The sequence below is a fragment of the Agelaius tricolor genome, unplaced genomic scaffold (genome assembly GCF_023055355.1).
Source record: "Agelaius tricolor isolate 1412-34295 unplaced genomic scaffold, bAgeTri1.0.p SCAF_8, whole genome shotgun sequence".
Lineage (NCBI taxonomy): Eukaryota > Metazoa > Chordata > Aves > Passeriformes > Icteridae > Agelaius > Agelaius tricolor.
In genome coordinates, this window is record NW_027269268.1 from 12,435,666 (window position 1) to 12,457,978 (window position 22,313).

At 41.7% G+C, this 22,313-nt stretch overlaps 1 protein-coding gene across 7 annotated transcripts in view; it reads left to right on the plus strand.

Annotated features, from left to right (window-relative positions):
* GRID2 (glutamate ionotropic receptor delta type subunit 2) overlaps window positions 1–21,986 on the plus strand; it is a 681,787-nt gene extending 659,801 nt beyond the window's left edge. Inside the window, exons 15-18 of one of the 7 annotated variants that reach the window (XR_011679915.1) lie at window positions 14,881–15,121; window positions 16,270–17,169; window positions 17,954–18,205; window positions 19,225–19,353. Coding sequence is in view for 2 of the 7 variants with exons in the window: in XM_071431643.1 (XP_071287744.1) it covers window positions 14,881–15,121; window positions 19,225–19,647 (664 nt within the window). In the remaining 5 variants the exon portion in view is untranslated. Of the gene's footprint in view, window positions 1–14,880; window positions 15,122–16,269; window positions 18,218–19,224 lie in introns of all 7 variants that reach the window. The other 6 variants (XR_011679913.1, XR_011679917.1, XR_011679916.1 and 3 more) reach the window with 6 other exon arrangements.
* Window positions 21,987–22,313: the final 327 nt, after the last annotated feature.

Below are 22,313 nucleotides of genomic sequence, written 5' to 3' on the forward strand. Positions count from 1 at the left end.
TTAAGAAAGAGATTTTAAAAGAAAGCAGTAATTTTGGACTTCATTCTTCACTCTGAAGGGTTTCACTTAAAACCTGGTTAGATTGAATGCTTGCACTAAAAATAAGGTTGGAAAAATCAAGTTTACAATGCTAAATATTAATTCAATTTGCAAATATGTGCACAGTCTTAAGGAGCTTATCTATCGTGGACAAGACATAAAACCTGAATTCTCTTGTAGATGTGAAAAGAACCAACAATTTTCTCAGCATTACTGCCCTAAAGTAAAACAATTATAGGAAGAAAATCAGCCAGTGTAAGTTATCTTTTTGCCTGCAAAACTTTCTGTGCTGGGCTGCCTGGCCTGGCTTCCCTCTCTGCCAGCAGTGGCAGTAAAACAAAACAAGCCTCCCATCCCTGTAACAGGAGTGGCTGCCTTGGGTTTCCAGCAAGGGGGAAAACTCTGCTGCCCTGTTCTGCAGCTGGCTCAGCTTCCTGTGGTGCCTCTCACCTGTAGCACACCATCAGAAGTCCCAGGGCCTGGTTAGAGGCTCCTTGGGCAGCAGGGGTGGTGTCACCACCAGCATGGCCTCGTGCTCCACACGCAAATGGTTGGGATGTCTCTGTTCGTCTGGAGGCATGGCAGTGTCTTTGGGGGTCTTTGTGGTCAGGATGACCTTGAGATGTGTTAGAGAGTCTCTTTTCTCAGTCTGCCAACTGAAGAAGGAGTCAGGATTCTTCTGTTCTGGTTTTCAAGGTTGTTTATTTTCTGTTATCTATAACATTCTTTCCCTGGCCTGGTGAGGCCTGTTCAGCAGGTCAGTCAGTGGCACGCTGCCCGCCTTCGGGGTGGTGTTGCCTTTTTATACTAAAAACTACATGTACATTATTTACAATCATTTTCCAATACTATCACCTATGTTAGACAGTCCATCTCTACCCTAAACCAATCCAAATGTGCCACCATCACCCAGAAGACAAAGGCTAGGAAGAAGGAGAAAGAAGGACAAGGCACGCCCAAATCCCTCCCCCAAGCCCCCATTCTAAAAACCCCAAAATTCTACTTTTCACTCTGTGACAAACTTTCATTCTACTTAAACTTTCATGGCTTGTAAATCCTCATATAAGGTTGGTGATTTTTCCTTGGGTCAAAATCAAAGGCACAGGGGTCTTGGGCTCTGTGTCAAGGTCTCTGAGCCCCCTGGCAGGGGCTCGAGCCATCCAGGGCAACCAAAGAGATGTCCTGGGTTCCAACAGGAGTGGAGACAAGGTGAGGGTCAGAGGTTTGCTCTGACTTCTGCAGAGCAGGCAGTGGTGCTGCTGGCCCTCCAGAATCTTTTAACTGGTACAAAGAGCTTTTCCTGAGCAGGCAGTGTAGGTGAGCTTTGACTTTTTGCATCCTCCTTTGCCAGAGAGGGTGATGAGTGGCTGGTGCAGGCTCTGGTCCAGCAGTGCTACAGCTGAAGGTGCCCCTCTCCAGCAGAGAAATGCTGTGCTGGGGATTTAATTCCAGTTTTTCAAAGAGCTGGCTGGAAAACAAACATTCTGTTTCAAAGGGGGGAAAATAAGAAGAAACCTAAGCTTCAGTATCTGATTTTTTCCAGAGGTGTACAGCTTTCCTTAATGCAGGCAGATTCCTGTATCTGATTTTCCTGCCCCCTGCAGTACCTTCCTCAAGTAAAGATTTACTTGCAGGGGCAAGAGACTCTTATCTCTGTCTCTGGCATGACTTTTCTACCTGATAACCTCCATTTTAAAGGAGATCTCACTTTCAGTCCTTACTTTGAACCAGGCAAGAAGGATAGGAACCCAGTCTGCCTACATCCTGTGTGTGCATCTTGCTCTCTGAAAAATTTGGTCAGAATATCCAGTTTGATCTGAAACCCAACCAAAAAGAGAAGATTGGAAGGGAAAAAAACACAAATCTTCTTAGTTTATCATTAAATCAGAATTAGAAACTAGTCTTTAAAAAAAAAAAAAACCAAAGCTCACTGGAATCTGCCCAATTTTAAATGTCCACAGAACCATCTCCGTGTAAATCTCCTTCTACAGTCACAATCCCTACAATCAATCACAGCCATATCTTTATATCTGAATGTTCCTAGTGTCTTTTTTGGTTGGTTTTTTTTTTTCTTTTTCTTTTAACCAATTTTCAGAGTTTGAATACATCTTTATCAAAAAAAGGTATTTACAGAACTGGAAAATGCCCCTGCTCCTGCTTTTTTTTGCCAGGAGAGGAATGAATCTGACATTACCTGAGGATTTTATCTATTTAGCCCCATCTGCAGGCTGTGTCCGTGAGCTGTGCCATACATATCCTTGATGTCTCTCTTCAGTCAAGTGCTGCCAGGGAGAGAAGCATCCCCTGGAGCTTGTCTGATCCAAATTAGGTGCAGAAATTGCAGTTTAGGACAGCTGTGTGATCCAAGGTGCGAATGGTGCAGAGCTCAAGGTGCCAAGTGGGGCTGTAAAGGGCTGGGAATTGCTGCAGCTTTGCTGGCAATGTAGGGAAGGACATCAGTTCTTTCTTCCACCATCCCCCTGTGTTCCTGGCTGCTGGTGCTGCTCTAATCCCTTTGCAGCTGGAGAGGGGCTGTGGTACTGCCCATGAGGGCCATGTGCCTTCCAGTCCCTGTTGCTTTGGAGTTCCCCTCTGGGCCAGTCCTGCCCAGATCTTGGTCTTGCTGGTGCCCCCAAGGTTGTGCCTGTGTTTGGGAAATGCCTGTGGCCAGCCATAGAGAGGCTGTGCTGCAGCACAAGCCTTCAGAGCTGTCAGTGATGCAGAGACTGAGCAATAGAGTCAGCCAGCTGCTTGCTGGGGAAGTCATGGCTAATACATTTCCACGTCTTCAGCCTTTTCCACCTGTCATGTAGGCTGCCAAACTGCTCTTTTCCCTTGCCTTCTCTTTGCTCCACACTTCTCTTAGGAAATCAGACAAATAGACCAACTGCAAAAAGGAGCAGAGAGACCAGGAACTGGGTTCAGCCTCTGCTTTCACCACTTAGCTGAGATTTGATCTTTCCATTTTTGCTTCATGGCTCCTGACTCAGCTTTCTGCTCTGTATCAGCAGAGTGGTAACACTTGCTGTTAATGAAAATACTTTTAAGACTAGATATTTTCGGAGCATTAACATAGGGCATTCCTGAAATTTGTCAAAAGTTATGATAAATTCATCTAGAAATTCTCCTGTGGAAGAAAAGAGACAAATATTTTGAGAGACTTACAAGACGATGTGATGATAAATCACAGGATCTTATTTTCCAGACTGTTCTGGTTTACCTTCTCTCTGTTCCCTACCTGGGGGCTGCATTACAGCTTTGCTCCCAGCAGTTGCAGGCAGCTGCTGTTTGCAGGGGAGGAGCTCCTGTGGCATTATTTATGGCAGCTCTCAGTGAGAGGACAGTGATTTACTGTGTGCCATCTTCTGCAGCTGTGAATTTGCACCACGGCGACAGGGACATCCAGTGGAATCCTGATTTTCAGTCTGACACAGAGGTAGAGAGAGGTGAACTGGCTGGGTAAAAATGAAAGCCTGTTTGTATCCTCCTTTGCCCTCCCACAAATAAACTTTTACTTTCTGGAATTGGGAAATTAGGGTTTCAAATAGCCTTACATTCGTGCTTCCATCTCTCCTGCCAGACAACTTTTTCAAGAGAAGTCAGGATAGTCTTGATTCTTCCTCTAAAATTGGGTGAACCTTTTTTATATAGGTCCTCCTCTTTTGCCTCTCCTCCAAACCCCACATCTGACTGCATCTGCTCTACATCTGACTGCCCTTACCAGGGAGACTCTCTGATGAATTTGTCACCAAACTTGCCCCGTGCTCTGAGCTGCACAACATGCAGGGTGGCAGCAAAAGGAGCCCCCACCCAAGAGCTCTCAGGTCTGCCTCTGCCTGCAGAAAGGAGCTCACTCCTCTGTGCTACCAAAAAAGAGCTGTAGAATTTGACTTCATGCCCTTGATCTTGAAAAAAAGATGCACAGATCAACTGAGCAGGCTCATGGGCTTATCCAAATTGAATCTCAGTGCCAAGTCTCTTGGTTTTGACCTATACTATAAAAGTGTTAAATTTCCTACAAAGCCATTGGCATTCTGCACAGGGAAAATGATAGAATAACACTAGGGAATGCCTTGTATTTTATTTCTGGGGTTATTTCTTTCGACCACAGTTTATCTGGCACAATGCACAGGAAAATGATGGGATGTGTTTTGTAACATTACACAGGAAATCCTGGCATTGCTTTCTCTCAGTAGCAGTGAGCCATGCCAGTCAGCTGTGGCATGGGACAATGAGCAAGCCCAGCTTAGTGGCCCCTGTGGGAAGCTGCATGGGAAGCTGCTTCATGAGCTGTGTCTGCTGGAGAGGGAGTAAAGGGAGAAGGAGGGAAAGGTTCATTTATTTGCTACCAAGATTCCTCCTCTGAGGTTGGCATGGTGGAAATTGCAAAACTGCAAGTGGGATTAATAATGCCATAAAAGACATGGCTGTAGGTACAATAATGGAGGGCAAGTGAGCCCATTATCTGGTCTGGCTGGCTATGAAAGATTTTTGCTCCAAGGCATCTGCTGTAATTGAAGATTTGGTTGGTCAAGCTGTAGAATACTTTTAGGATACAAGTGATGTGTGCTGTCATTGCTATGCAAGCTTATGTTTCCTTTCTCCTATTCTGAGCTGAATAGAATGTAACCTTCGGGTCAGTAATCAATGTGTGAATGATATGGACCTACATTTCAGGGGAAAAAAGGTATGAGGTGAAATGCAAAACTTCAGATCTTCCTGCTTGTTAGTTCTTTTCTGCTCTGCTTCCTCCAGCAGCAAAAGTAATGGTAGGTCTTGATTGTTCTGCATTATTCCAAAGCACTAAAATCCAGAGGCAAAAAAAAAAAAAAAAAAAAAAATTAACATTACACACATGAACAGGTAGAGCCCTTGCTTATTGAAATGCAGAGGAGACCAGGAGACCTGATTAGGCAAATTTTGTGAGACAAGAATACAGCCAAGCTCCTGAAAAATGGCAACATTACCAGGGAGATGCTTTTATTAACAGAATAAACACTCAGTCCTCCTGCAGATTGTTATCCAGATTGAATGGCACTTGGTTCTTATCAAGACACTTCTGCAAAACATGGAAATCTCAGGTAGTGTGATCCTTCAAGCAAACACCATGCTGCTTAAAGCCTGATTCCAATCATGCAAAGTAGCCTGCAGCCCCTCTGGACACACACAGCAGTGGAAGGTGGGCAATGAACCATGAGTTCTTAACTTTCCTAAACACCAGCACCTAGCAGAGTTTCTGTGCCAAACTTTTTCACCTCTCCACATTGCTGGTAGCCCTGGGAGAGCACGGGAAAGGATTTCAATCACTAGGCAGTTTTCCTGTTGGCAGAAAACCTACGGACACAGAGGTGGCAGCCTGGCATGCTGATGCCCTCCTGAAAGTAATCACTCAGTCTGGTGAAGAAGAGCATCTTCCTACCTTCTCTCCCCATCCATAAGAGCAGCAGGGTTGCAGAAGGCAGCAGCAGCAGCACAGCCCATGGGTCTGTGCTGCACACAAATGGAGCAGAGCACTTCGCTCAGGCAGCTTCTTGCTTGCAAAGTTGTACTACTTTATCTTTCATAATCTTCTTTTAGGAGAGGTTAAAAGCCTTCTTTGGGGGATCTATAAAAGATCTGAATGCTTATGGAGGTAGAGATATTTATGATCTCATGTCCTTGAGGAAGTCCTACCTGATGCAGGTTAGAAGGGAGAGTAGGCAGAGCAAGGCCCAAACCAGACAAGATGCCCTAAGCAATATTTCCAGGGTGTCCATCTCAGGCAGATCTGGTTGTAACGGGGCCAGGCTTGTGTCAAAGGTTTTACTCAGGTTTAAACATGCTCAGGTTTAACAGCACAAGTAGAATCCCTCAAACCTCAAGGTGCTTTAGAATATAATAATAATATTAGAATGAGAAGTAGCATTTTTTTAAAGTATAGTCCAATCCACTCTTCAGTGCCTCTGGTAAATTCAGCAGGGACTCTTACAATTTCTAGGCAGAATTGTGGCTTTTCCTTAGATAGAGCTATCCCTGGATAGCCTCTATACTGCTGTGTGTATTTGAAGAGTGTTCCTTGGTATAATCTGAGGAAAGGCTTTAAAGAGGGAATGTATTTTGGGCTATCTCTAGAAATGGTTCCTCTATGAAATGCTTTTGCTTGGGAGAACAAATCAAAGTAATGAATTAAGTTTTGGAGTAATAATATATCCTACACAATAATCTTAAACATTTTTACTTTCATCGTCCAAAGGATTGTCTGGAGAGGCTCCTCAGTACATCTTTAAATGTATAAGGTTGGTTATTGCATGTTCATGTACACAAGTAGTGGTTTCAGACCTCAGTGTTTTTAAAACCCTGTATGGGAATGAATCTGGGAAGCTTTCACTGCTGTAACCAAGTACCAAGAAGATAAAAGCATTTGAGGTATTTTTAAATGTCAGATTTCAGACACAAAGAGTATTACTGTGATTTGATCTTCAGACTCTGTACTTATTTGTCTAGCCTCTCCTATTTTATCAACAACTCTGTTCACCTTGGAGATAGCTATAAGCTATTGATTCAGGGTCTCTAAAATCCAAATTATGATATTTAAGTCAAGATATGTAAATCATTCATTTAAATACTATCAAAAGGAAATTTTGACCATTTTGTTTTTAATTTTTAACGGCTTTAAAAAAGCACTGTACAAGCAGTTTAAAACATGAGAGAATCATCAGCCAAATATTTTTGCCATATTTGCTTAGGTAAATAGCAGATAAATGTCAAATATGCAAGGGCCACCTAGATCTCTTACTTGTAAAAAGAGCCGTTCTAGACTGTCACTTCAAGGGACTTACTGTAGCTGATGTGTCTTGTGTTTCTCAAAATATAGATGCAGGTAGTTTGGGTAAGAATGAGGCTTTGCAGTGCCCAAAGCATGACCCCAAGCAAACATGATCATGCCCAGGTTCTTACAGTGAAATTAAAGATCTTTCCTGCACCCAATAACCCAAATATCACAGTGTGCTCAAGGATGCTGCTGACATTTTCAAAGACCACCCAAGGTGTTGCCTTTCTGACTGCAGATATGCTCTGGGTCTTCATGGGACTCCCTCTCTTTTCCTTTCCATTTCTCTTGAGTCTCTTCCACTTGTTCTCATTCTGCCTCTTGTCAAGTCATTGGAGTCCAGTCTTGATATTAGCAAATACCATATTGTCATAGCTGGAATAAGTGCTTGACTTCTAAAGGTAGCCTAAACATATACAATATATAAAAAATGAAGTTCACTAGTCACCACAGTTCTTAAAATCTTATGTTAATAATTTTATTTTTAATGTAATTGCCTCTTAGCTGAAGACAAGGCTTGTGTGTTCATCCAGTGCTAGGTCAGGTTCAGGGAAGTAGTTTATTTATCCTTCTCACAGCACATCAGCAGAGGGTCTAAATAGATTAGTTAAAGCTATTCCTTATGATCTAATTAAGAAAAAATAATTCCTTAAAAGAATAGACAAATATTTTAGTATTTAATTTTGATGTTTTCTTTATGCAAACTTTTGGTGTTTGTCTTATTGCTTTGTGTCCAAAAAGTCTGAGAATGCACTTGGAAATAATAATCAAGCCTAATAACTGTTGGCATCTCAGTCTTGGAAAAGAAAACAATAACAAAGTCAAACTAAAGTGTTTGTTTCCATTTTTTTCTTTCTCCTGCTAAGCAGGAGAACAGTTATTCACATGGCTTGTTACCCACAGGGCTTCTCAGGCAGGGGTCAGCTGACAAGTGACACTGGAGGAAATGTTCAGTGAGGTGAGAGCTGAGGGAGAAGACATCTAAGAAGTATGCAGTGGCTGAACGGGCATGTTCCAAGCTTTCCATTGTTGGATAATCGAGGTTTGATCCAGAAAAATGCCACTTTTGTCACAGCCTGTCCAGAAGGGTTGGAGCTCCTCCCAGGTGTGCTCTATGTTGGACTCTGCCGTCTGAAAGTTAATGATGAAACTCTGCTGACTTTGGACATTGGGGTTTCCTGACTTTGTGTGAAATTATTGGTTCATTTCAGATATGAGAGGAGCTCCTGAGTTACCTACATACTGCTTGGGACCTGCAACACAAGTCCTCAAGTGGTATGCATGTAATCATAAATTCTGCTCGTAAAGCCACAATATCACCTGCAGTGTTGTAGGGAAGAGTGTGAAGAAAGTGTAAATTTAGGACTGTCTCTCTGTCCTATGGCAGTCCCATGCATCACAGCTGATCTGTGGATCTGGGAGGCAGCTTTGGAAGCATGAGCAGTTAGAAAGACACATTTCCCAGGATGGGCAGGGCAGAGCTGTCCCAGTGGAGGGGAGCACACCAAAGCCTGCTCGCTTCTTCTGCAGACTCCACGGGCTGTCCCTGCTCTTGCTTTTGGCTTATGGCAATGAAAGCAAGACGAAAATTAAGTCCAGGGTGTTCATGGGGCCATGAAGTACTGAAATTTTTATAAAGCTTAGTAACTGTCATTTTTCAAGTAATTTTCTAAAAGAGGGCTGGAATGTGGGTAGTGCACAGGAACCAATGTACCTTGAAAGTACATTTCTTTGTTTTAATAAGGCTGGCGGTGTACCGTGACTCACCATAATGAATTAATTTGGTGTTTACCATAACAGCACTGAGCTTAATGAACTTATCATATTTATGCAACTGTCTGTAGATGTTCTCTTGTCATTTGGGATTCATAAATAAGTACTAATACTTTTATCGCTGCTTTCTCCTGAGCAGGAAAGTTCTTCACAGTGAAAGGCCATTAAAGCTCACTTCTATTTTTCTGTATAAAAAGTAAGCAGAAGATCTTTAATAACTTGATTTTTATCTTTATGTGGGTTTCTGAATTGTTAGTATGTACTCAGCAAAGCTGTTCAGCTAGAACAAAACTATTGTAGAGCCATCCTTATCAAATTCCACCAGTCATATAATAGATAGAGTTAATATCTCGTTTTACTGCAGGTGCCATTTCATTTAAGGTTACCCTTCTGCGTTTGAAAGAGAGTATCCATGTAAGTTCAACAGATTTAAGTAAAAAGTTCTCTAAATTGAACAAAGTGATACTAATTTACGGCATCCAAGTGATGATTGCTACATCTTTGGAGGGTAATGGTTTGTTGCTGAACAAAGCAGAAGGTCAGCTGCTTTCTCTCTTTTAATATTGTTTGATATGCAAATCCTTAATGCTGAACAGCAGCTCTGGTTTACTACTGCTTCTTCTGTCATCTCTGGAAGGCAAGATGCTTATCCTTGTTTCTGTGCACTGCCTTCCTGCTGACAGCAGTGTGGTGCCAAGCACTGCTGAAGGGCACATCAGAAGGCAGCCACCTGCCTGCCCTCCTGGGCCTCCCTGGCTGAAATCTGGGCTGAAATCTGCTTGGAGTCCCTGCCACAAAACAGGCTTTGCAGCTGGACCCACAGGCACTCTTTTGCTGGGTTAAGTGGTGGGAATGGGTGCAAAGGGAGCGCTGCTTCGTCTAATCTGGCAGCATTTGGCTGGCATACAGCATTTCCTCTCATGGAGCCCATGATTGGCAGCTCATTAAAAAGCTGGCTTAAAAAAAATATCCACAGAGAAAAACAGAAAACAGTCTCTTCAGAACCAAAAATTCTCCCAGATATCAAGATCTCTAGTCAAAGGAAGGGCTGGTATATCTGTATATGTAGATATAATGATCTCTTCTTCCAGGTGTTTTGTTCATTTTGCAAGCTCTCCCAATGTCACTTCATCCACTCAGGAGCCGGCACTGGCAGTGCTTCCCTCTTTTTTTCAGCTCAGGACAATGACTTCTGCCCTACACCTTCCCACTCATCCTTTTTATGGCTGACATATGATGCTATAAATCTCACAAATATGATTTATGGCATCAAGGTCAAGCCTTTGAGCACCAATGTGTGTCTCCCACCAGACCTCAAGGATGAGGGTGAAATACGAAAACTCACCAGGTCTCAGTGAGACAGTGAGATACCACTGAGAGGGGAGAGGAGATAAAAAGGACTCCAAGAGTCTCCTACTTGCCTCTCTCCATTCTTATTTCCTGCTTCCTTCCCCATGAGGAAGCCAGCCAGGCTAAGCAGCAGCCATCCCTCTCTGGCAGCACAGCCTCCAGCCAGCCTTCCAGGTGGCACCAGTGAGAGCTGCTCTGCTGCCAAGAGAGGAGCCTGCTTTGCCAGAACCTAAAGCTTGCTCAGGGAGATGCAACAGGAGCTGGCATCACTCCAGATATTGCAGTGAAAGATTTAGGCAGTTGCTTTGCTTAAGTAAAAAACCCACAACCACTCCTGGTGGGTCCCTACCTATCTACTTTGATAATTGAAGGATGCTTACAAACCAGCTTTTATATCTTGCTTGAAGAGGAGAGCCAAATTCTGCAGACTTTGTATCAGATTTTTGATAGAAAAGCTCCAGTGAGAAGGTTTTGCCAGAGGAATGATTTTTGCCTAACCACTGCAGAAGTTACCAGAGTTCTTGTCACTGCCTGATCCCATCTGCAAGCACTGAGTGCTCCCAAAGGTGACCCATGTGAGCCCCCCATGGGAGCCAGCACAAGGGCTGGGACCTTGGCTCAGGCTCCTGAGGCAGAGCCCACCAAGGTATTCAACTAAAGCTTTTTTTTTTAATTATTTACATTTTTCCCCCTTCTTCAACAGTGGGCATTCATTACCTTGGCTCTGCAAATCTGCTCTCTGTAGCAGTCTGATCTGCTGACTAGAGCCAAGCACCTCATCCTTAGCACATCCTCTTCCTTATCAGTGCCAGTGGGGAAGTTATCCCTCTGGACAACATGTTCCTGGTGCAGGAAGCTGATATTCAGTCACCTTTGACATCCCAGAACATACATTGGCATTTCCAATATCATTGTAAATGGCCTCTCATATCTCATGCTCACTGCTGATAGCTGAGAATGAAATTAGATCAAAAAAGGTGTTGTCACAGAGGTCCCAATTTCAGAGCATTTGTGACACCTTGCTATCACATTAAGTTGGGTTTTTTTATCTGTGGGTATTTTGGAGGAGTAATTCCATTTCACTGCCAGCAGCAAAGTATGTTACTAAGTGGAATCCACCCCTATTCCCATTGATTCATTAGGATTTGTTCACATCCCTGTTAGATTTGGAAAGCACAGGCAGCTTAGTTTTCTGTGTTTATATCCACAGGACATCACTGGGCACTGTGGATTCAGAGCCAAATCAGTTAAAGTGCACACAGACCCTTTCGTTTGTGCAGCTCAATAAATTTACATCATTGCCTTGAAAAATGTAACTCTTATCACTTTGCTTGCTAAAGAAAAATATATTTAAGACCTGCACTCTGTCAGTAAGCAAGTTTTAAAGGTCATGTTTTTTGGACAAATCGGATTATTTCAATATATAGGTTTCTTTTGTAAGCTTTTTAAGACTATGGTATTTCAAAACATTAGGAAATCATGCACCCTGCTTATTAATTTCCACTGGTTTATGTCTCACAGTACTACTCTGTACTAATAAACAGGTTCAAAAGAGCCAAAGCCATTGAGGAAAAAGTTCAGTTGTAAAAATCTGGGACTAGGAAGGAGAGGCACTTGCTGGAATTAAAGCATTGGAAGATCATTATCATTCAGAGCATTTAGTTAATGCCTTATTGCTTTAGTCATTTATTAAATTTGAAAATCAAATAACGAAGTGATTGTAGTGTCTGCCACCCAATAGGTACGTCTGATTAGCGTATCGGGGAAGCCACCAGGCGCTGCGGCAAATCCACGTATTTTTATGGAAAGAGTGCCATCGTGTGGGAGCCTCCTTGCAGCACGCAGGGATAGCAGAACCCGTGTGCCGGCGTGCCTGCTTACAAGGAGCCTCCCTTCCTCCTTTGTTTTCCCTGGAATTTCCATAAAAGCGCAATTTTCGTTTCCGGCAGTGAGATACAAAGATAGCAACTTTCATAGCTAGGAACGGGTTGGAAGTATTAAATGTCCTTAATATGTTAACTATTCTTTTGATTCCATAAACAGGTGAGTTCTGAAATGGAGTGTTTCTGAAACCTAACAGAAGCAGGATCTCCCTCTTTCTCTGCATGCCATTAACATAGTTAGTGCTCTTATCCTCTCTCTCAATATATATTGTATCCCTCAACATCTGTTTGCAGCTGCAGTTTAACATGGCTTGTTATAAGCTTTCCACTTCTTGAGCTCTCCCTTATAATAATACCAATACTATCCCCAATTTCTACTTCCATGTTTTATGTTTTCCTTTAAAGAATTGAACTTATATGTTACATCCATAAAGAAAATTGCCAATAATTACCAGGGGTACAATTAGGGATAAATCTCCGTTAAGGAACAATCCAAAGCTCAGTGTCTTTATGCAAATGCCTTTTGTTAAAAAGATGTCTTGTGTAATCAGGAATTATACTGACAAGTGAAGAATCATTTAATTAATGAGAATAGAGCAATCATTTGGATGGTTCATTCTATTCCTGACTGAATAAAAGAGAGAAAATCACCCTGCTCAGGGATTAGAGCCACTGTTGGAAGAAATAAACCCCATGGATGTTGCTCTGTTACTGCCTTGGGAAGATAGTACAGTAATTCCTAAATATAAAACTACATATGTTTGGATTAGGCATTGAAAATTAATTTTCTATTACTCCACAAGAACTTATACAAAAGGGTTCTGTTTATGCTGGCTGTCTGTTCCTGCTGACCTCTCAGAATGGAATATTTGGGCCAAAATAATCACCTAGATCCTACCACAGGATTCCAGGGCAGTGACAACCAGAATTATGGTGAGTTTTTTCTGTAAGGACTGTATGGCATGATCCAGGGTGGGGTATGGACCCTGTTTGCAGTTGCAGAGCAGTAATCTGGTCTCCAGTTCAGCCCTTTGTCTGGAGCAGGTCAATGTGCCCTGGGTCTTTCCCTCTGGGTCTTTGAATTTCACCGGGGTGGTGATGCCATAAATTCTCTGTTCCATTGTTTGACCTCTCTGATTCTCCTCTTATCTGGTTGGAATTTCTTATCTTCCAGTTTATCCTAGTTGCATCTCCTCCTGTCACTGGGTCTCTACACACTCCCAAGAGGCAGCTGCAGGCAGCAATGGCAGCAGTCCTGCCTGCGGTGCCATCCCTCCAAAGCTCATCTCAACATAGGTGACTCATAACAGCTATTCAGTCTCTTGCAACAAACCAGATTATCCTCCCATCCTTGAGATACTTCTGCTCCATCAGAAAGCTTCAGAATGAGGCTTCCCCAAGATGTATCTGGGTTTAGGAGAAGTCAAAATGTAGTCCAGACAACTCTGACCTTGAATGCCTTTCTCCAGGGTGGGACCTTGAGCAATGTACTGTCAGCAGGCACTGCACAGAATTTGTCCCACTTCTTACAAACTCAAAGCTACATGAACAAGGTGGTTCTGACATCCCTAAGGACTCATGTGCCACCTGTGATCTGTCCTTTTAGGGCACTGTTCCCTCTGGGACAGCACAGGGGTGAACAAGCTGCTCCCCTCTGAACAGGTCATGATCCCAGCCACCAGACATAGTACTAGGTGGGAAGTGGGAGCTCCCTCCACACCTGTGCTGGGATTTCAGCACTGGTGGCTGTGTCAAGCTCCTCATTCCTGGCAAGACCACAGCACAAGTATGTGGCCATTTGGATGTGCCATAGCAAATTAAGTGGCCTCAAGGGCACAACTACCAGTTGAAGCAGCATCAGAGTCACCTCTGCACAGAGCAGCTGCCCTGTGGGCCCCAGGTACATTCAAGATCTCTTTTGAGGCTGATGCAGATCACTGCACTGAGCTGTTGTGGTAGCCCTGAGACAGAGGGACAGCTTTCCTTCCTCCTGCACTACAGTTTCTCTGGTAGCAACATCCCAGACCTCTGCTGGTTTGTGTGCACTTGGACTTTTTTGCATGCTGTGTCAAATGATTGCAGTAGTAATTGTTTGCCTTCCAACACTGAAATGAAAAACAAATTCATTACATGAAGGAAAAATTTTCTATTGTTTTATTCTTTTTAGGTGTAATCATTGAATTGTTTATCTTGGATAACCAGGGGCATCCAGCTGTTACTCTAGTCATTTCCAGATGCTTTAAAAAAACCAAAAAACTAAAAAACTATCTCATCAGAAATAAATGGAGTAAATATGAAAATATTCTTCCAAACAAAATTCTCATTTCTCAAACATTTCATCCCACAAGAAGTCTAGTTAAATATGTTGTCCTTGCAAGCTGCCCAGGAAATATTTGGTGGGAGGCTGGGTGTGTAGGTCCAAGGACAAGTGAATTCCACAGCAAGGAACCTTCCTGTGGAACCACTTATCATCAGGTTGCATTCTGACATCAAGCAAGACTGCTTTAGGTCATCACTGGCTGCAATAAGATGGCTTTGCTCTCTCTCCAAAGCAGCAAATGTAGGTGACCTGATAAAGATCAGTTTGCAACAATGTCGTGTGTAATGTGGTAAATCTGAAATGTATATTCCTTCTGATTTTTTTTAATTGAAATGTCTCTCATCCAATGATTAGGATGCAAAATATTGTCAGATATCTAATGGACTATGAAAGTCAGTTGCCCTAGACTAGTAAAAGCCAATTGAGAAAATATATGAAGTAAAGCATTTTCATTGAGTTTGTTAAAAGAAGGAGAGAGAGATTTGAGTGTGCTTTGCTGTATCTGGAGTGGCACACAGACACCCATATGCTCAGCCTAACAGGAAAGCCCACACGCAAGCTTTCTTTTTCTGGCTAAATCAGTCTGTGCAGGTTCATCTGCTGCTTGGCTTTCCAAGACACGTGGGGAGGTTGCAGGCAGTCTGATTTACACACTCTCAGGTGCTGCTGCCCCACTGTAACCCCTGCCTCTGTGCTTTCTCCCCAAGGATTTTGGAGCTGCAGCAGAATGGCGACATGGACGTGCTGAAGCATAAGTGGTGGCCGAAGAACGGTCAGTGTGATCTTTACTCATCTGTGGATACCAAACAGAAAGGAGGTGCCCTGGACATAAAAAGTTTTGCAGGTGTTTTCTGCATCCTCGCTGCAGGGATTGTCCTATCCTGTTTCATTGCAATGTTGGAAACGTGGTGGAATAAAAGGAAAGGCTCCCGGGTTCCATCAAAAGAGGTATTAGACCCTCCATTTCTCCTGGGGAATTTTCATGCACCCTAAAGATTGTTGCCTTGACTTTATAGCACTAGAGAGGGTGGGGAATCAAATTCAGAGATACTTCATTAGCTTCCTGATTTTTTAACATAAATGATGTTCCTCAAAATCTTTCCAGCTATTCTTTCTAGAAAAGCTTGAATAAAAATAAATGTATATTGATGATGTATAAAAATGCAACTATTCTGAGTAAAACACAATTGTTACTTGTGGAATAGTACATTATTAATACATCAATATTCAGTTCATTGTTCCCATTGGTGACAGCTAATTCTCACTAGGTGTCTTGGCTTCTTCTTGAAAAATATGTCCCCTAAGCTCAGTGGCTGAGTCATTTAAAATACATTTGCAAAATTTGCCCCTTAAATCAGCTGTTAGCTTCTTGAATAAGCTTGTGCCCATTTTCAGAAACATTAAGCTCTTGAGACTTCCATGAACTTCAGTTCTTTTGATTTCATCTGAAGTCCAGGGAAGCAAGACTACATTAGAATTTTCAGGTTCAGGCCAGACATTTTTTTGAAACCTGGTACAGGCTTGCTTCAGAAAATCTTGTACAGATGCCACAGAGAAATATGTTATTTTACACCTGAGATGAGTTTGCTTCTACACCTGCATGTGTAATGCTTTCCTTCCTGTGGTAATCTACCTGTCCCTCTACCAGCCATCTGAGCCTTGTGCAACTTTGCACCAAATTACTTTTATTCATAATTAACTTTTTGCCTCTACAAAATGCTAAAAAGAAAATTAGGGACAAAATGATTTATTAAAATATCCTTGGAAGCAACACCCAAACCTAAACCTAAATAAGAGCATAAATGTAGCACTATCAAAACCAGCTTTTTTGTCTGTGTAGCTCAGGCACATCTGTGTCACTTGTGGGGTATTGATGTTAATTTGTGTGCAGTGGTCTTGCCTTCTCTGCAGTTTCTCCATTGTGTTTATTCCTGCTAATCTAATGCTGTCTAATCAGGCAGGATTAATTACACCACCTAATTAGACAACATTGGCACTGATGTTAAAATACATTTAATCTTTTCTTGCCTGTTTTAATTCCCAAGCTTTTTTTTTTCTTTTTTCTTTGTTTCTTTTTCTTTTCTTTTTTGTTCAAGATCTGGACCGGACCATTATTAAAAGGAAAAAAAAAAAGGAATCTCTAGAATTTAAATTGGGTTTCTCAGGAATGGAAACCATGTAGTTTCACCTGGTAAATTATTTTAAAACACTAAAATTTACTTGATTGTTGTTTACCCAAATATTCAGAACTTAACACTTTATATTTATCTGGTGCAAAACATGAAAATCAATAACAAAGGAAAAGAAAAACATGCCAACACAGATATTTTACACAAGTATAAAATTTTCTATTTCAATTTTCAAATGCTGAGAAATTCAAGTGTGTACTTTCCACAAATGGTATAATTTGGCCTCCTTGATCTTTATTATATGGTCATTAGCTTAGCATTTAAACACTCATCTCAACATTAAATTGAAAAGCTTGGCTCAAAACTGAGTTTAACATGGACATATGTGCTGAATGTCCCCATTATCCTGGATGTGGGGGTCATTCAGCAAAGAAATACATTTTAACTAACTTTCTTAAAATTCATTTTAGCTTCCATGAAATCCATTGGCTCTTCCAGGCCACTAGTCCAGAATCGGGGGTCAGATTGGGCCAGTTTGTGGTCAGCAAGCCAACCCTTTTTCCTGGTGGCTGCCATCTTGTGCTCCAGAATGCAAGCATTTATACTGAAAAAAAATTGTCTAATGGTTGCGAAGATAACATTTCGGTCGCGTGCCAGAAGTAACCCATTCACTGATGTCTGCCTGAGTCTGCAGACAGCCTTAAACAGTAGCTCTGAGAGAAGTATGAACCGCCCCAGTAATCTCAATGGGATGTTGACTCTGAAGCCTGATGATAATTTAAATGTGAAAACTGCTGAATATTTCACTACTGATCACACAAGAGAGAAGAGGAAAGATCATATTATGGAGATATGCACAATCTTACTGTGAGTGGGTCTCATTTTGGTGTATCGATTGGGTGGAGATTGGGTTGTGGGCTAAGCATGGGAGATTATCACCGCTTATATCTTTTCACTGGTCTGACCCTAGCCCCAAATGCATCTCTGTAAAAGAAAAAGGACTACTGTGAGTTACTCTTAGAGGCTCAGAAACAATGAAATTCCAATCTTTTCCCAATTGGCACTTTAAATTATAAAGTATTTGTATGTTTGTTTTTTTCAAAATTAAAAACAAACAAACAAAAAAGAAACCAGAAAAAAAAAAGGAAAATATTTAGGACTGTCCCTCAGAGACATAGTCATGACTTGCACACGCTAATCGAGCCTCTGTATATTTATTTAGCTTCTGATGTGGCCCCAGTTCTCCTGCATCCATATGCAGCTCCAAATTTTTTGAGGAGATAGCGTTTGGTGAATGCGTTTGGATTTGATGTCACCTGTGTGGTTGTTATGTGCATCCATGTCTATGTCCACCTGTGAATAAACAATAGACAGAAAGCTAAGTCCGAGGAATGAGCACTGCATTTTTTCCTTCCTGTGATGAGCTCAAACCAACGCCCTTGTGGTCAGTGATCATCCAGTCCCTGGGAGATCCCTGATGCCCTATTCCCTTCCCCTTTTCCCTGGTTTGTCTCCCTGTCCCTGCCCTCGGAGGGTGCAGTCCTGGAGGGGAGCTGGCCTCTTGGTCTCCTTCCAGTCGGGCTCTGTGTTCAGCGTGGTGCCAGCGCAAATGTTCAGTGATCCATTCTGCTAAGTAGATGAACTCCTGCAGTTTGTTCTAGGTGTGGACTGAGTGCTTGACTTCATTCCTAGAGAAAGGAGGGATCTCAAGCCCATTCGGTATACTAGGAGTCTTGCCATTGATTCAGGGAGCTCTGGATCAAGCCAGTCAATGAATTTCAGTAATCAAGGCTGGAAGTCATCAGTGCACATCTATCGGCTGCCTAATTATCCTCTGTGAGGTCCTAGAGTGTGAGATATTTCTAGTGGCCTGGAAGAGCCAGTAAATTTCACAGAGATTAAGGTAAATTTTAAGGTTAGTTGAAATTGATTTTTGTTCTGAATGAGCTGCACTACTTAGACTGAGGGAATATCCCTGTCCGTGTGTACTTAATGCTGCTTTGAATTAAGCTTTGCAGTTCAGCAGAAATATGTATGTACAACACAGGTGATTTATTGGGTCACCTAGGGCTTTCTCCTCTTTTTTAACTTCTATGCATTTAAATTCTCAATTATAACAAACAAACCTGTTTTAATGAGTCTCTCTCTGGGAAGAGAGATTTAAGAAGGAAAAGGGACAGAGGTAAGAGAAGCAATGATATATTATAATAAATACATCAGGCTGCCTTCTCTTCTCACCCACAAAAGTATAATTCCATCAGAATAGATGGAATTTCTTCTTTGTAGGTGAGGAGATAATTAATCCCTCTGTTGGCATTGTAATTTAAAATTGCCTGGTGTACTCCTTTCTGTTCGATGTCAATGAGTCACCAGTGCTTGGGGTTTTTTCTCTGTATGTTCAGCTTTTCTATACCACAATTTACATTATAAAGGCAAAAAGGAACCTGAGAAGTTTCTAGCCCTTCCTTAAACCCTGAGAGGATGACAAAGATGGCAACCTGATCCCTCAGAGCCTCCCATGTTGACATCCAAATTTAGTTCTCATTGCGGAGTTGAAGAACTGGCGTCATTCCAGGCATTTGAGATTATGCAGTTTACTTTTATTCAGCTGTTGCTAGTCTAACCCACCTAGCTCCAAGCTTGCCTTTTCCTGAAAATCTACCAGTGGTGCTTTGAGTTTTGTTGTTTGGATCCAGGGTTTGAAGGTAGCTGTGGTGTAAGGGTCTGCCTCAGTTTGGCTTTGCCCACCTGGCTTCAGGCAGTGGGGGAGCTCGCTGGTGACACTCAGGACACCGTCAGCCAAGAGCCAGCTCTAGTCAGTTGTGCCTTGCGCTCCCCGAGCAGTGCTGATCACCCTGTGAAACTTCAGCCCAGCACAAATGGCGATGGTGAGTGGTGCCTCTTGTTTTTCTCATTCCCCAGGATGACAAGGAGATCGACCTGGAGCACCTCCACAGGCGCGTGAACAGCCTCTGCACAGACGACGACAGTCCCCATAAACAGTTCTCCACCTCATCGATTGACTTGACCCCGCTGGACATTGACACTTTACCCACACGTCAGGCACTGGAGCAAATCAGTGACTTCAGGAACACTCACATCACCACAACCACCTTCATACCAGAGCAGATCCAGACTCTGAGCCGCACGCTGTCTGCTAAAGCCGCCTCGGGATTCTCCTTCGGCAGCGTGCCCGAGCACCGAACTGGCCCTTTCAGGCACAGGGCACCCAATGGGGGCTTTTTCAGAAGCCCCATCAAAACAATGTCATCTATCCCTTACCAACCAACTCCCACCCTGGGCCTGAATATCGGTAGCGACCCAGACCGAGGCACCTCCATCTGAGCATCAGAACGAGTTTCTTCACTGTTTCTTATTTAGGACTCCCTTTGCAAGGAGCAGCTGTAATATTGTGGGACTAACATGGATGTAACCTTTCTTCTTTTCCTTATTTTTGGGTTTTGAGGGTTGTGGTTTGGGTTGGTTTTTTGGTTTGTTTTTTTTTGTTTGTTTGTTTGAGGGTTATTTTCTCTTCAGGGGTTGTTCTGGGTTTTGGTTGTTTTTTTTTTTTTTTTCTTTATTTTATTTAAGAATCAGAATTATTAGTAGCAACTCTTCCTCCTCCTCTTCTCTGCTTTCACAGTCTGGTCTCTTCTGCCTCCCCTTATTCTCTGTACTACTTGAATCACTTATTCTTCGGTTTATCACCATGTTAGGTTTTGGTTACTTCAGGCTTTTCATATACTTTAAATATAGGAAGCAACCAGCGATTCATGCATAGGAATACCCTGAGGATTACTTTACAGAAGGGCATTCGCTCCTCCTCCCCCACTGCCTTTTTTTACTATAATTGCAATAACTGAAGTATTTTTCATGTACTCTGCTGCATCCAGTCAGCGCTCCACTGCTGTGCGTCCTTTTAACTGTGGACCAAAGGCAAACCCTGCAGTTTGAAAAATGGAAAATTAAAAAAAAAAAGGTAAAAAGACAAAAAAAAAAAAAGGAAAAAAAAAAAGAAAGGAAAACAAATGAAGTTTAAAGATCATTTAGGCCCCATAATATAAGAATGCAATTTTGTAGGATTACAAAAAGCCATTACTATGCCAGTAAAGACTACAGTTAAATCTACTTTTGCACTGCAACAGTGCATATGACCTTTATGTGATTGTACAGTGTTAAAAGTTTTTCTTATGTACAGTAAACTGTATCATATGGCAAAAGCCTCTGTTGTGTTAAATAAATTAATATCTCATACACACATATATATATATACACACATATAGACACACATGTATGTGTGTATATATATATATACACACATGTATATATAGCTATAAAATGGCAGCCGTTGCTATTGCAATTCATTTAATAAAGCTTTAGTAAAAATGTGTTGTATACAAGAGAGATGTACAGTGCAGGGTGTCTTTTCATTTAGAAAAGACAGGTTGCTTTAACATTATTCTGACTTGCATCGTTTGCCAACAGAGCATATTTTATACTTTTCTATTATAGCATCCAGGGCAATTTAACATTTGTACCTAGATGTAACTCCTTTGGTTAGGTTTTGCATTGGCTTTTGAGCATTCTATAAGGCTAATCTTGATAATTTTCCTTTTAATTAACTAAACAAATGGAACTCTCTCTTAGGTATACCATGTTCATGAACAACTGATATAGCTCTAGAGCAGTTAAACATGGATCAAAGGTCAATAAATCCTTTTCCAAGTCAGCACAGTTAATCAATACAATAATGGCATGAGTGGAGGAAAAAAAAAAGCCCTCAAGATACACAGATGTGGCCTTAATTATAATCACGTATTGTTCTAAGGGGAAAAAATATGAACAGGCACCCAGTTTAACCCTTTCTATGTTAAGTTAGATTTAGAGGAGCTATGTATTTTTTACATTAGTGCCAACTGTATAAAGCAAGAAAAAGAACAGCAGTGAGAGCAAAACCGGCGCCAACTTTGGCACCAGCTTTTTCAAGTAACACTGTTACCTGTTAGAAACGTAGGAAGAGCTTTCAATTTGTAATCCTTAAACTAAAAATGCGGTTAAGTAGAAAGCAAGCAGTTTATCCTGTGAGTTTTTTGGTTTGGTTTTCTTTTTAATGCAACCATACACTTATTTTAATCTAACTCATTCTTTGGCTAAGATTAATAGGAATCAGCCTATGTGATTTGCTTTAGGATAAATTAAAAGGTATATTCTTCAGATCTATTCTATTTTGATGCTAATTCTATTCTGGGGGAGCATCTTGTACTGTCACTGTTTTTTGTACTAAATCTTCAAATATTGTCTACTGTGTAAGGCAGAACGAATTCTTATCGTGCAAAAGGCCATTTTGTTTCCAGGGTAGCAAGTGTCTAAAAGCATGCACAACTTGCTTCCCCCTTGTAACATTCATGAACTCATCCACACTTCTGAGTAAAAGAAAAAAGAGAAAAGAAAAAAAAAAAGAAAATTTCTTTCCAACAAGCTACGTAGGGACATACCAGATGTTGCAGTGATTTTAGCTATTAAAAAACCTGTTAACCATGTACGATATTTAAAATAGGCCTATTTTGATGTGTTGCCTATTATACAGATACACAAAACACTTTTTGGAGGCCTCAGTTACAAGTGGCAGAGCTTTCTGTGTATAATTTGTCTAAATAATTTGTCTAATAAAATTGTTTTCTAAACTTGCGTTTCCTCCTGTGCAATTGCTGAGTGCTGTGGGATTTTCAGCCTGTGGCAAGGCAATGTACTCGTGGATTTACTGCACTGCTACTGAAGGGTTTTAGCCCATGGAGATGGGATGAGCTCCTCAGCTGCTGTGAGTCAGCTCAGTGAAGAACATCTATGGAAAACACCAAGGTTGACCATGTTTATCAATGTCAGGCTTAGAGTTCAGAGAGCATTTATGAACAGCATTTTGGAGAATAAGTTTAGAGCTCCTTAGCACTGACATGTACAGGACATCATTTTTAGAAATACTGCATCCCACCTTCATCTGTTTTAGTATAATG